The following is a 14706-nucleotide window of genomic DNA, read 5'->3' as shown; positions in this document are numbered from 1 at the left end:
TTTTATACAAATAATACAGTAAAAATCCACCTTTAGTATTACAGCTTCACACATGAAGTAAGTGTTTACAATATACTGTTTGCTTTTCAAGTAAAATCAATTAGGGTGCATCATTTGAACTCCCAAGGTGTTTTAAATGCACACTGAAAACTTTTTACATTTGGGGAATAATATTACTAAACTGGACAAATTAAATTAGTGGAAAAATTAAAGTAAAAAGATAGGTGAGTGTGACAAGTATTGTGAACAAATTGAACTGAGGCACAGTGCAATCACTACAGAACCACTATGACTGCTTAAATTTTTAGGATTTCTAGACTATAGAAGCTACTGTTTCTGCATCAGCCACTAGAGAGGGCAGAACAGACTAACAACGTTTCTCATCTCTGAACTCATCTGACAAACTGCTTCTAACCTCCACATGTTATTACTCCCTCTCCCACCACCATTTCTACCCTCCCACAACAAGCAGTTATTAGGGGACTTTCAGAACAGAGCAAACAAAAAAAGTAATGGAGTGCTTGCTATTAATGTTATTCCATGTACTAGCTGAAAAAAACATTATATGTTCTCATCTTCCTGTTTCCAGTAATTCATCAGTGCCCAGGGCCACTTTTGAAAGTGAGGCTCCTGACTGGCTTTTTGGGCAATGCCTCACTCCCATATAGGACTCATCAGCTTGACTGCCTGGCACTGTCTTTAACCTTAATTTTCATTGACATGAAGTCCTCACAACCAGAAGTCAGAGATGTTTCAAATTTACAGAACAAAGTTTTTATTCATCTAATGAACTAGGGGAAACTGATATCCTAAGGACCAAGAGGAGGAAACTTTAACAAATCCACTGAATTGCCTAACCCGGCTTTGGGGAACAAGGCAAGCCAACAGGAAAAAGCTACTTTTACATACAACTATGAAGCTGCCAACAATAAATAAGTATGTCTAACTTAACTGTGCCTGCTAGCTGTGCCAAAATAAATGGGAAAACTGAGCAAACAGAATTTATAAAGTACCAACATAAGGTGGACTAAAGCAACTTAATGTTCAGTGAAACTCAGCCACCACTGTACAGAACAGACTTTTACTAGCAAAAATTCAATCATTTCCTCCTCCAATCTTACCCACAAGCAGCAAAGGATAGTGTAAATTACTCAAGTCTCAGACATAGCTCAGAAATATAGTTTTCATTCCTAAGCATTTTAAGATGCATTTAGGAAAAACGCCTTTTGAAGCAGCACTCATCAAGAGCTAGGTAGATGAATACTTGAATAAAAACTGACACCCCCCTCTCCAAATATATCTTAACTGTGAGGTTAAAAACATGGAGACATTTTATAAATGTGGGTAGAGCCAGATAGCAGTAAGAAGGGAACCCTTCCCTCTCCCACAAGGGCAGGCCTGATTTGATTGCTTTCAGTCAGGTAGAATTGGATTACACCTTTCTTCTTGCATTGTTTTTTGTTTAACCCCAAAGCTCCTTGCAATGATGCATTTTCCCTGGCACACTCCCAAAACTGTTGTGAAAGCCACCACTTTTTTAAAATCACTGTTTGCTTTTACATACGTGATGCACCAAATGCATCCGATTGCATCTTAAGAAAAAAGATCAAATTCTCCTCTGGCAGCAGCAAAACCGATTTTATTGGCGAGAGGAACAGTCAGTCCAGAGAGGTTTCCCCCTTCATCCCCGTCCCGTTTCCCCCCCCCCCCCACAGCAATGAATTGACAATTCACAGGGCAACAAAGTAAAGGCACACAGGAGCCTCAACCCCCAGGTGCAGCCCACCGCACATTCCCGAATAAATCTTGTATTATAGCATCAACACAGAAGCTCCTTGTGCATTGACGTACTGGGCAACTCATACAGATTGGTAAGGAAAATCATCAACCGTATACAACCATCATTTGCAATCGCCAAATGAATTTAATCGCCTCCCCATCAACCGCCACCAAAATGCAACTTCCTCAGAAGGTGAAGTGGGTGCTGCCTGCAGGTTACTGAACGCAGTGGAGAAATAGACTGATGTGTCTATTTCAGCCACCCCACAGATTACTTCTGCTTCTGGTGGGGAGGAACTTGAGGGGGGGGTCGTAATTTAACCTCCTCAGAGAGACCTCTGCACACAATGCTCACTAGAGAGATTTGAAAATACAAAACTTTCTATAAAATGCAACAGGGACAAGGGGAAGGAAGAACAAAAAAATCCCACAAGGTCACTTAGTTCATTTGGTTCTTCCCCTCCCTTACCCCATATATAAGAAAGGGATGTTTCTCTCCCCGCAGCCATCCTAAAGAAAAGGTGCAGGCGAAGAAGTTGCTGTATGACGGCTCATTGACCTCATTTAAATCCTGCCAAGGCCGTTGGGGTGCATGTGGCGGGGGGTAACTTCAGGATTCCTTTACCCACACGCACTAGGGTATCTGGCAACTTCTCGTCCCCAATCAGCTGGAGGGGGGGGGGTGACCAGACCAAACCCGGACTCCCCCACGCTGCAGCCGGGGAGAAAGAGATCGATCCTCGTTACTCTCCTTCCAGCACCACGGCCACATCCTCCTCCCCACAACAGCAGGAGCCAACTCTCTCCGCCGGTTTCTCCATCCAGTGCCATTTATATTCCTCTTGCCTTCCCCCAAAATAAGACAAGGTCTCGGGAGCTGGGAGGGCTTTCTCTTCCCACCCCTCACTCACTAGTCATTTGCACGATAATAGTATCCTGTAGATCTCCCTCCACTGCACTCACGCAGCGGTTTTACATTTCACTTGGAAGGCTCTTGCTAATGAAGGCGAGACGGGGGAAGGAGGCGAGGGGAAGAAATCCCACCCCAAAGAGCCGAGTCTGGAAAGTAGCTGCAGGATGCGTGGCACAGCTAAACGGGGCTCCTCAAGAGCTACCCTAGTTTCGGAAAGCTGGGTTTGCTCCAGATTTTTATAGATCTATATCTATATATTTTAAATCCTCTCGCCTCCTGCATATGAGCCCAGCACCGACTCGCTCTTCTGCCTCTCGCCCATGCCAATGAGGCGCCGCGAAGAGCCACGCTCCCGCGGCAGGGACGCGGCTGCGGCGGCCCCCTCTCACTTCCAGAGGCACATTTGCCGGGGGGCGAGGGGGTGGCCGAGGCGGGAGGTTACAGGGAGTTGAAGGGCTGGTGGGGGAGGGGAGGATTAAGGCTCCTGAGGCGCTTCGCATCCCTATAGCGCGGCAGGAGTGAGTGCGGGAGGCCGGGGGCCAGGAGCGGCGAAGGGGACACAGGGGAAGGCGGGGGGTCCCCCCGGCTGCCCCCACCCCCGCGGCGGGGGGGCCTCGGGACGGAGTTGGGGGCGGTACCTTGTATGAGGAGCCCGCAGAGGCTGTAGAAGCGCAGCAGGGCGCTGGGTCTCAGCCGCATCCTGGGGGGCTTCCCTCGGGCTGGGTGGGCGCCAGGCAGAGATTCCCGCAGCCTCCGCCGCCTCTCTCCGGGCGCTTCTGTCCCCCAGCAGGAGCCGCCTCCGCCGCCGCCGCCGCCGCCCGCCGCCGCAGTGTCTCCCTCTGCCTCGCTGTATCCAGTGGGGTGAGGAGGAGGACCAGGGTCGCGGGGGCGGGTGGTGAGGCGGCTCCCTCCTCCTCTGGCGCTGGGCAGGTCCCCCCCGTGCAGCGGTGCCGGGCACACGTCGTCCCGCCCCCCCCCCAGCTCTGGACTGGGCGCGGAGGAGGCTGCCAGCCGCGCTCGCCTGCCTTGGTTCCCGGGAAGCCTGCTCCGCTACCCGCCGCTTCGAGCTCTAGACACAAGGGCAATCTCCGCCCGGCTCCCCCGGCCCAGCCCCGCCCCCTCCCCGGAGCCACGCCCACCGCGCCAATCACCACGCCTCTCGCCCAACCCCCTCCAGCCACGCCTCGCCTTTAGCCACACCCACTCCCTCCCACCTGGTCGCCTAAACCCCACCCGCCTTCAAGCCACACCCTTTCTCTTCCCCGCCTCCCCCGAGGCCCGCCCTCAGGATGGGATATGATTGACAGGGTAAGTGTTGCAATCGAAGAGCTGCGAGCCTGATCGTTCAGCCAATGAGTGGCTGACAGAGGTGGTGCGAGACGCCGGTTTAAAAAAAACCCACGAACGAGCGTTTCAAAGAGTTTTCAGCCGCGAGCAAAACCGTGTCCCACCTCAAAACAACCCCACAGCTCTGAGTGGCAGTCAGCTGGGCCAATCAGAGGTGCAGCTCGCTGTTGTAGTCCAGCCAATGGGAGATACAGAACCGGAAAAGGGGGTGGGCGGGGAAGGCGCTGTCCAGAGCTGGTTCTGAAAGTGGCCGTTGGAGTTGACGGTTTGGCCGCGGCCGGCGATGCGGGGAGGAGGAGGGCGAGCAGCGCTGAGCTCTGGGCCGCCGGCTGGGAGACTAAACGGCGCTCTCCCGGGGGGCAGCAGCGAGAGCGGGCAGGACGAACCCCAACGGCCACGGAGAAGGAGACCTGCCCCGCGCCTTGCCGGGCCCGTCCGGCCGCTCTCTCGGCCCCTCGCAAGAAGCTCGCGGACCTAGTCACGGTCCAGCCGGCTGCCTCCTCAGGACCCAGAGCCACGGGGGCCCCGCAGCCCCGTGCATCTCCGCTGCCGGAGAGAGGGGAAGGCAGGCGGGAAAGCGCTGGCGAAATCGCAACTCCTGCCCGCCTCAGGACTGTTCAGACCACAGGAGTTGCTTTGGTAACTGTGGATGCTTCCATGGCAAATAGCCATCGAGCTCTCTCCCAGGTAAAACCTCATCTGCATCCAGGGCGGCCTCTTGGGGGAAGCCAGGAACTACAGGGTCCTGGTAACATGGTACCTTCCCTCTTCAAAATCAGTGCTGTGGCACAAGGAAGCGCCTCGTGGAAACAGATTCTCCACCTGCAACTCATACCCCTGCCCGGCTTTGCGAACGATGGTGCCAAGTGCACCTGAACCTTCCCCTTTGCAGAAGGAAGTCTGCAACTGCTACTCAAGGGCACTGTACTGGGCCAGCGTCTCAGAAGCCATCACTTTAAACAATTGACCTCACCATCTTCCCAGTGCTGACCAAGCTAACTGCTAAGTTCAGAATTCACCTCCAACACCGCACTATACCCTCGATCCCCTCCCTGTCAGACTTCAGGACAGGGAACAGACAGCATTGACAGAAGCCCCTTGGTCATACAGGAGAGCCATGGGGAACGAAACAGCTGAAAGTCACTGCCAGACCCAGACACTACACTCCTTGCCCCTAAGGATATATACACCCCACACCCCCAAGAGATAGAGAGGCAGCTGGGAGCCACCACCAGGGACTGCTAACTCATGTCTCCTCACAGTGATGACCATGAGCCTCCCTCCATGGGGAGAGGAAGCAACATACCTTCCCATATTTTGGGGAAAATATCTTCCCTCAGAGTGATGTTAATGGTTCTGCTACCAGGTCATGGTAGGTGGGAAGAGGAAACTTGGCTACAGTAGTGAAAGATGTTTTCCTGACTGTGACAGGAAAAGCTAAATGAAAGGCAGCTGGCTGAATTCTACAAGCCTGACATGGTGTTTGTGGGGAGAGGGAAGCTCCTTGAAGGACTGTCTCAATGGCGTCTACTTTCAGATCATTAAGGTAATATTCACTGTTCCATACTATTTCTGGATATCGAACCAGCTAAGAAAACTGCATTCACAGCTGAATGATCTGGAGTTAACAATGATCCTTGCAGGACCTGGAGTCCTGAGCCTGACTAGGTATAAAACTGCCACTCAAAGCAGTTTGTTCCAAACACAGCAGCTGAACTACTCTGCAACAAAACTCATGAAACATACCCCAGTATTGCATTCTCTTTGCATTTCATTTACTAATTGGCCAAGTTACAAGGTTTTGGGCTTACCTTGCCTTGAGTTGCCTGACAGAATGTTTCGCTGTCTTACCTCTCAAGTCCCCCACATTTTACAGTACATTTTGCTTCTTAGTCCATTTAGCATTCCTGTTCCACAGCACAAAGACAAGCAGTGTTCCACAGCAGATTCCCAGCAGAATACCTATTAGCTTTGGGAAAACATGCATTTCTAGGACTCAGGAAGCCACATATTCCAAGCTCATCTCTTCCATAGTTGTTGCTGTTTATTAACAAATAGTAGCTATGTTCAGGGACAGTTAAGTTTGCAGCAGGACACCTCAAAGCCTTTAAAGCATGGAAATTAAGGGGAAAGACATGCATTCCTTTCTGCTTTCATGTTGCTTACAGCATTATGAGAATTCACTTCTCCATAAGGCTTTCACTTACATTCCCAACAGTAATTACTTGACAGTGATCTAATGTGCTTTTATCAATGATATTAAGAGATCAGCACATCACATACCTTTTCATAAGTTGCTCTGTTTTAATAGTGCTGAGGTCACTCTTAAGTTACTGCATTGGAGTCTCCATAGGCCACAGAGGTATTTGCTGAGGAAGTCTGTGCCTCAAAATTCAATAGGTTTGCCTTGACATACTTGTTTTCCATTATGGCTAAAAAGAACTAATTCTTTATAGCTAACCACTACTGTTCTAAGGAAGTAGCAGATGAGATGGAAGAACATAGCCAAAATGCAACTCTCAGAATGAAAAAGAGGTACAAAGAAAAACAATCCAGTAAAAATGTTGCCAGAAGGGGTGATTTTTAAAACTTATTCTTATCAACTCTTCTGTCAACCTACCATGAAAAATGCAAATGGTGCTCAAAGATTAGCTTTTTCTTTTTACCCTTTCAATATGACTTACAAACTGAAGGTTTAAAGCTCCCATTAAAACTGAACTCCCTAATGTAGCCTTAACTATGCTGCACCCAATATGCATAACCCACTTGTACAATTACCAATTCAGTGAAAGTTTAGCAAAAGTCACTAAGAAAACACATATCAGGAAAAATTAGAAGAAGCCTAACCAGCCACCCCATTCATCAATAATATTCATGTATCAACAAATCAGGACCCAAAGTTAGATACAAAGCAAAATCAGTTCCTGAGAAGCCAGATAACTCTCTTCCTCTCTGCCTATTTTAATTCTAATCAAAGGGGAAAAAACAATAAGTTGCCTCAGGTAGACTTAGGAAGGTCATCTACTTACTGAGTACCTGAACAAATTGTAGTCTGAGTTTCTCTACCCCTCAAGGATAGACTCCATTTTTCTTTCTTCCAGAAAAATGTCATTTCTTAGACCCTTAGGATCCAGTTACTTACTAACTTAGCAGATAAATCCTTTCCCTTCCAAAGCAACCAGCCCTGTGCTATCTGCTGTCTCTTTTTTATTTCCTGTTTGCCTCTTTGATATTCTTTCCATCTGGAGTATTTCTCTCAGGTGTTATGGGGTGAAGCAGCCTGCAGCCCATGTAGGGCTGTGTGTCAGAGTCAGATCATTAACTCCTTCCTCCCCTGCCACAGTGTGGTTTGTACATTCTACCATACAGTCTCTCCCCTTTACAACAAGGCTCTGGGCAAGTCTGATGAATACTATATCCCACCTCTTCCAGGAGAAGAAATCTGCACTGCAGTGAGCCAGTCCAACTCTATGCTATATCTGGAAAGAATAGTACTGAAGGGAAAAATACCACTTTAGAAGGATGCTGGTCTCTTTGATAACATTAACCCCTGAAGAGGGGCATGGTCAGTGATCAAGGGTTGAAAACATCATAGAAAATACTGCCAGTAACTGGAAGCTCTGAGCCTTTTCAGAGAGGAGGAGTGTTTTCCCTAGTGGCACTACTTCTGCTGTCAGGGAGCTAGATGCTTGAGGATTCAACTTTGGGTTGGCTAAACATATCTTTCATTATCTTCAAAGACTTTGAAATAGTCACAGTAGATTTTCGATTTCTTTCTTTTTCCATGATTGTTCAACCTCATAAATTATTGTCCAGTTTTTCTCGTGACCAGAAAGGTTTCCTGCCACTTACCCCCTATAGATTTGACTCTGTGGGAGCTTTATGTGAAAAAGGACAGGATAATTGGGAATTTAGAATTCTAGCAGAAAAAAGAAGTAGATACATTTAAATTCTCATTTACAATCTTTTGTTTTCTTTGAATCACTGAATTCTCCCTTCTTTCATGGTTTCAATGAAGAGTGAGGTACCTCTGTGGAAACCAACGTTTGGTTTTTAATCTGTTTTATCTTTTCAGTAATAGTTACCTGAATTATAAGAGTTTTTCTAGGTGTGAACAGCCCTAAGAAAATGATTAAATTATTTATTCTCAACTTTGTCATAATCCTATAGTAACAAAGAAAGTCAAATAATCCTGTGTTAAGAATAGAACACCTTTAAAATTCAAGGTTAAATGTTTATGTAAGATTAAGTTATAGCACAGAGCTATATAAGGACTATTTACTATAAAGTCATATTTTATGACCATTTTAGAATAGGCAACAATTAAAACCCAGTCATTTGATGTCCTTTGCTGCTCTTTCTAGTCTTTATTTTTATTCCTGTAATACAGTGCACAAACAATACAGAATTTATCAAATATATAGTATTTTATATAATGAAAGAATAATTGTTTGTGTTTATACTTATAACTCTATTTGTAGTTTTAGAAATCAGAGCATTTTTTTAAGTCTTAGGAAGCTCGAATTGTATGATAGCAGTGGTCCTCTTCTCTAAGGGGTGAAGTTTAGCTTTTCATCCCATTCTATCCCATTCCAAGGTTGAAGAAGGCCTGTTTGGCAGCAGAAGTGGTGTGGTTTTGCTACATGTGGTAAAAGAGGTACAGGATATGCAGAATTTATGCCAGGAGTCAATTTCTATCGCCTGTTGAGGAACACATCTCCACAAATGCTCTCTACATTGCATTACATAGCATAGTTTTATGGGAAGATGTGGAACAGGTTAGCAGACAGGGAAAAGATTATATGGATCCATTAGCCAAAATATCCCCAGGAGGTGGAGTGCAAAAAAAAAGTGAAATACTTGTGATAGAGCTAAGATCAGGGGTTCCCAAACTTGGTTTGCGGCTTGTTGGCGGCCCGCGAGACGCTTTGTTTACCACCTCCCAGTGGCCGGGAATGGCAAACTGCGGCCAATGGGAGCTGCGAGCGGCCGTACCTGTGGACGCTCAGGTAAACAAAGCGACTTGTGGCCCGCCAGGGGCTTATCCTGAACAAGCCGCGAACCAAGTTTGGGAACCCCTGATTTAAAGAAACCATTGCTTACCTTTTTAACTAATATTATTATTATTATTTTAGTCTTTTTAGCCAAGATTTTCAAAAACATCAGTCTTTAGGTACCCAACTTGGGACACTTTAATAGGTCTGATTTTCAGAAAGTGCTGATTATCCACCCTCTGAAAATCAGGCTGCTTTCAGATACCTTGTGTCTGCCATCCAAAAATCGAGGCACCCAGGATCACTAATCACTTCTGAAAATGTTTCTATTCACAATAATTATATTCTCTGCCATGATGTGTATTCTTTTCTATGGAGTCCTTTCAACAGTGTTCTTTATATGAATATTTTCAGGCCTTAGGTTTTTTATCTTACACTGTATTTCACATCAATGAGTTGCATCAACTTCTTATCCAGCAACTAGCTATCCAAGCTATTTAGCTTGCCAGCTCATCCATATGTCTAATATAGTCCAGTAATTTTGAATATCTTTGCTGTATACCTTCTTTTACTGAACTATAGAAGCTTTAGCTAAAATATAGATGAATCTATATTCTCAAGGCAATTTTAAAAGAAAACCATATATGCTGGTAAGAAATTTTAAGAAAAGAGCCAGTCTTTCCGGGAAAGGCAAGTGCTGGCCTCTTCATATTGTTCTTATGGCCTTCCCTCAGCCTGCTGCATGGCTCTTTGTTACCACTCATCACCCATGCTTTAGGTCTGTTTTTTTTATGTTTGAACTTCCCCAGTTCATCTCATGTGTGTGTATAACAATTGGTGTTGCCCACTCTCCCATAAATATTAAGTATGGTGATTTTGGCCCCCACTCACCCCTATATCTGCCCATCCCCAATCCAGCAATTAATGCTATTCTCCAGTCCTCCCATCAGTTCTGTCCCCATCCAGCCCTTCTATCAATTCTTTTCCCCATCAGCTCAGCCCACCCCATCAGCCCTGACCCCCCTCAGTTTAAGGCTCCCACCATCAGTTCAGCCCACCCCATTATCTTCCATGCCCTTCAGTTCAGCCCTCCCAGCCCCACTTCCATCAGTTCAGCCTCCACCGTCAATTCAGACCACCCACACCTATGAATCGCCATCTCCCCAGTACAGCTTCCCTAAACCTCTTCTCCTCCTGCTGTTCTTCATCCCTCCATCTCAGGCCAGGGGCTGCAAGCTAGGTGGGCAGCTCCAGGGGTTCTTCACTCCCTCTGCCCTTTTGCCCCTGTCCATGCTAGGTGATTCAGTAGGGAGTGGGGAGGAGCAGAGGCACCCTCTTGTTGTGTTCACAGTAGAGAAAGAGACAGCCAACTTGCACTGGGCTGCTGGGCTCTTTGCTCCCTCCTTTTCCCCCTCCCCTCCTGTGAGAACAGCACGTGGAGAGGAGAGATTATGTTGGCTTGGGGCTGGGGTTTATGATGTCATCACAAGACAAGCTCCAGAGCCCTCTGAAATCCTGTCACTCACAAAAAAATAATAAGAGCTGGCAATACTGCATATATTACTGAATTTAAATGCATGAACTTTGGTACTGACATCTGTTGGATAACAGCCGCCTCTTGAAGGGAATACTGCATAGAATGGTTGCTCACTCCATAGAAAAGAATACACCCATACCGAGCAATGGTAGAGGGGCTTTCACAAGGTGCCAGAAAACGAGAGGATGATGTAATAGATTTGGTGTTCCTCTCTTCCATACATCACCAGAGCCAGATCTGCCCAGTGTGCTTCCTTCCACTTGCAGAAATGGAGCATTGTACACCAGTGGAAGTTAAAATATTGGATGAAGAAAATATGTACCAGTTGATTTAACTAAAAGTCAATGGCCATATCCATGCCAACTGTAATTCAGCTGATTTTGGTGGATACTCAGGATAAATTTTACCTTAGTACTTAAGCAATATTGCATAGTCAGACACAGATTTCTTTTGTTGTTATTATTGCTTGTTTTTCAATGGCGTGGGTTTGGTTGAAACACCTTCCTAAAAAACTGTGAATAACATTTACTTGCAAGATGCCAGTGAAAATGCATTGGTTTGAACAAATACTGTAACTACTAATTTAGTTAAATGTTTTCAGCTGTGAACATATACTGGAGTGAATAAAAATATATAGACATAAAATGCATTGCACTTTTTTGTTTAAAAAAATTACTTCAGTAAAGAGCAACTGAACTTTGAAAATATGCTCCTTGAGGGGAAATGTGTTAATTTCCATAAAATATACAGTACAGTATGTATCAGTTCCATAGCAATATTATGAATTCAGTGAAATTTTGTTCTTCATTAGTTAGCAAGATCAACCAAGTAAAAGGAATTGCATGCTGCAGTTACTACATATAAAATATGTGTGGGATGAAGTCCTAATTATAAAACAATTATCATAAATGTAAGATATGTCACTTACATTTGGGAAATAATGAATATAAAACACAATAGGCCTGCTGCACAAGGTGCAGGATTTCTACCAATTTAAAATGAATGCAAAATCAGTGAAAACTGCTACCATTCTGATTTGACCACATTTTGTGCCCACTTTGAACTGGTGTAAATGATTACACCAGGCTCTGGCTACCGGAGAGTTGAGGCCAGCTTGTCTTAATCATAAATTGTCTTTTTACCTATCAAGTTGGTGCAGCAAAAAGGGCTCTGGTTAAGAAAATGAATCTACATATAAATTCTAGCTAGAATCCTCCCAAGTGTTTGATAGCACAGTCATATGTTTTTTGCTAACTATCTTATATCTTCCATATATTTGCTTCACCAATGTACCTGCAGCAGAGCCAATGCAGATAGAATGCAGTCCCTTTTTGCCATTACTACCATGGCAAAATAGCTCCTTCAAGTAACCTTAATGATACTTGCTCAAACTTGCAAATGTGTTAGGCTCTATCACCATAGCTCCATAGTGTCTCCTTAAAAGTGCACATAATACACTCAACAACATGTGCATTAACAGCTTGGTATAAAAACATGCTATCTCTTGGAAGTTCTTATAGACTGATTTTTAATTGTGTTCTAAGTTTACTCAGCCTAACATATTTGCATATACTTTAGAATACATTCAAGCTATATTATTCTTAAATATTAGTTTATCCCACATTTTGTTGTCATATTATAGCTGGTCCATGCTTTGTTAGCTTCTAATCATCTTGTGTTTTGTTTAATTATTTATGCAGAGATCATATATGCATGCCTAAATCTATATCCCCTTCATCCAGTTGATGTGACTTAGCAATATTCAGCACCTGAAGACAAAGGGAAGCTGTTAATGTTATAAATAATACAAGTCACTTCACTGCCTTAAGAATGTCTTCTGTTACTAACAGCACCACAGCTAATGATTTTATCATATGTTCTGGTAATTTACAAGGAGGCTGCCAGGTCATTCTGGATATATATACAGTGCATTGTAAACCCAGGTATGTGGGACCCGGGCCCATGGTCTCAGTGTTTCCAAGCCCATGCTTGAACATCCACACCACATTGTAAACCTTGGTTTACCAATTGCTGGATCCAGGTCTCACAGCCCTGCTAACATATCCATTCTGCACTATGCTTATCTTCTAACTCAGATCTTTGAAATGCATCAACACTGCAAAATGACAGGGCTTGGACCAGAGTCACAGTTGGATTTGGGCTCTGAACCACTCCCCTAGTAGGTTCTAGTACAGAGGTCCTGAGAACCTGCTCACATGAGTCACACCGATTTGTGTGTGGACAACAGAGGGGCTTGGGCTTATTGTGCAGTATAGACATACACTAGATTCAACACTTAGTTTTTTTTAAAAAGGAAGAAAGAAAGGGATGTAAGGCAGGGCCTTACAAAACATAATGGTAATAGGAATCTTTTCATAAAGATTTTAAATAAAATATTTCAAAGGAAACAGTTTACTTGAATTGAAAAACAAAACAAAACACTTCTCTGCCTATTTGCAACCCAGACATTACAGTATTGTGGCTGCACAGGAGACCTGGAAAATAAAACTGACAAGAAAACTGATTAGTCTTTTTATTGTCCCAGCAAAATTATTGCTGGAAAATGGGAAGCCAGGTAGATTCTTAGAAAATCAGATCATTTGTGCTGTCTCTTATGTGATCATCTCTATTAGAATAACCTTCAACAATTATTTTAAGATTGGTCCTGGATCATTATAGGCAGGGCTCGTAGCAGCACCTATTATTAAGGTTACCTGAAGCTTTCCATTATAAGACCCTGTTTTCAGTTGTTTACAACTGCCAAACTTTAACCATTTAAGCTGAAATTTTCCATGCCGAGTGTCTGTCTCAGGCTGAATTCTTCTGGAAAATTACAGCCAAAATAGTTCAGCTGTTTCTGAGAATGACTGTAGGGAAAATACATTGTTTTGCCTACATTAAAAAATTCTGGTGATCTTTACATTGAACAGCTTTAGCACCCTATGCTTTGAAGCGGGAACTTGACTTTTGGTAGGGGTGGCCTTTGTGACAGAAATATGCCTTTTGCTGACCCTGTAAAAATCAGCCCAAATTTGACCAAGTTGTAAGGTTCTGGAGGTGCTGGAAAAGGGGTGCAACCTGATACACCATATGTAGATATATGCCAGGGTGTCCTTCTTGCTCCAAAAGGGATAGGTGTTGGGGGGAGTTTGTGAACCATGCCAGGTACACACCAATTCTCACAGCTCCATGAAGAAGCTGACATTTAATGTCCCCAGTGGGCTGTGGAATCAGAGTGAAGTACAGACTGGCCCACTTGGCTTCCTTGCCCTCCTCAGGTGGCAGTAGGTGTCAGGGCAGGACATGAGGGCAGGAAGTAGACGGTGGACGTACAGATGCTCTTCCGTTATGGTTCAGAGATGTACCAGCTGAATGTCATGCAGACAGCTCAGGGTGTGTGTTGGGGGCATGTGGGGAGGATCACGGAGAAGAGGCCCGATGACAAGTTCTGGAGGGCCAGGGGTGAGGGCTGGGTGGGGAGCACTCTCCTGCAGAACCTGCTTGAGGAAAGCAAGAGAAGCAGGAGGCAAAGCTGTCCTCACTTCCTGGAGCACACAACACGATTGGCAACCCCATGCACTGACTGAAGGCTGTGGGGTCCACCCAGTCCCTCTGATTGTAGTTCAAGCAGTCTGCAAGTCTGGTGGTAACAGCCAGGACCAGTCTCTGACTCATCAAGGGGACTCCATCACCTGCACACTAAGGTGTGGATTGTGTAGCAAGGGTTCAGTTAGGAGGTCCTTCTCCTCAGCAGCTACTATGGACCTGGTTGCTCTAACTAGTTTCCAGATCCTAAAGAGGTCCTGATAAAAGACTAGCAGCTCAGAGGGGTCTTGGGGAGACCTCTTGTGTGGAGATAAAAGAGTTGCCACTCATATCAGAGCCCTTGGAGGCAGCAGAGGAAGGTGTGTGCCAGCATGCTCTATGCCAAACTACCTGCCTTTTAAACAAGTCTCTGCAGAGTCTGAAGGTGGAAGGTGTGGGCCTGTCTGTGGATGCAGAGCAGGCCCTGTCTTCCGTCCCCCAGGGAGAGACTCAGGATACTCACATAGACCTAGTGCAGCCCTGGACAGAAAAACTCCAGGATCTTTTTCTGGAGACTGACCAAGATTCCCAGGTTTGGGCTCAGGGTGTTT

General features: G+C 45.3%; 1 protein-coding gene across 3 annotated transcripts in view; it reads right to left on the bottom strand.

The window, feature by feature from the left end:
* The window catches only part of CADM2 (cell adhesion molecule 2), a 1024844-nt gene extending 1021069 nt beyond the window's left edge, over positions 1–3775 (bottom strand). For all 3 annotated transcript variants that reach the window (XM_073304112.2, XM_078847945.1, XM_073304121.2), the window contains exon 1: positions 3331–3775. In XM_073304112.2, coding sequence (XP_073160213.1) covers positions 3331–3391 — 61 coding nt within the window. In that variant the 5' untranslated portion in view covers positions 3392–3775. The remainder of the gene's footprint in view (positions 1–3330) is intronic.
* Positions 3776–14706: the final 10931 nt, after the last annotated feature.

Source organism: Lepidochelys kempii, chromosome 1 (genome assembly GCF_965140285.1).
Source record: "Lepidochelys kempii isolate rLepKem1 chromosome 1, rLepKem1.hap1, whole genome shotgun sequence".
Taxonomy (NCBI): domain Eukaryota; kingdom Metazoa; phylum Chordata; order Testudines; family Cheloniidae; genus Lepidochelys; species Lepidochelys kempii.
Note: the sequence above shows the minus strand (reverse complement) of the source record. Positions and strands in the feature narration are given on the sequence as shown.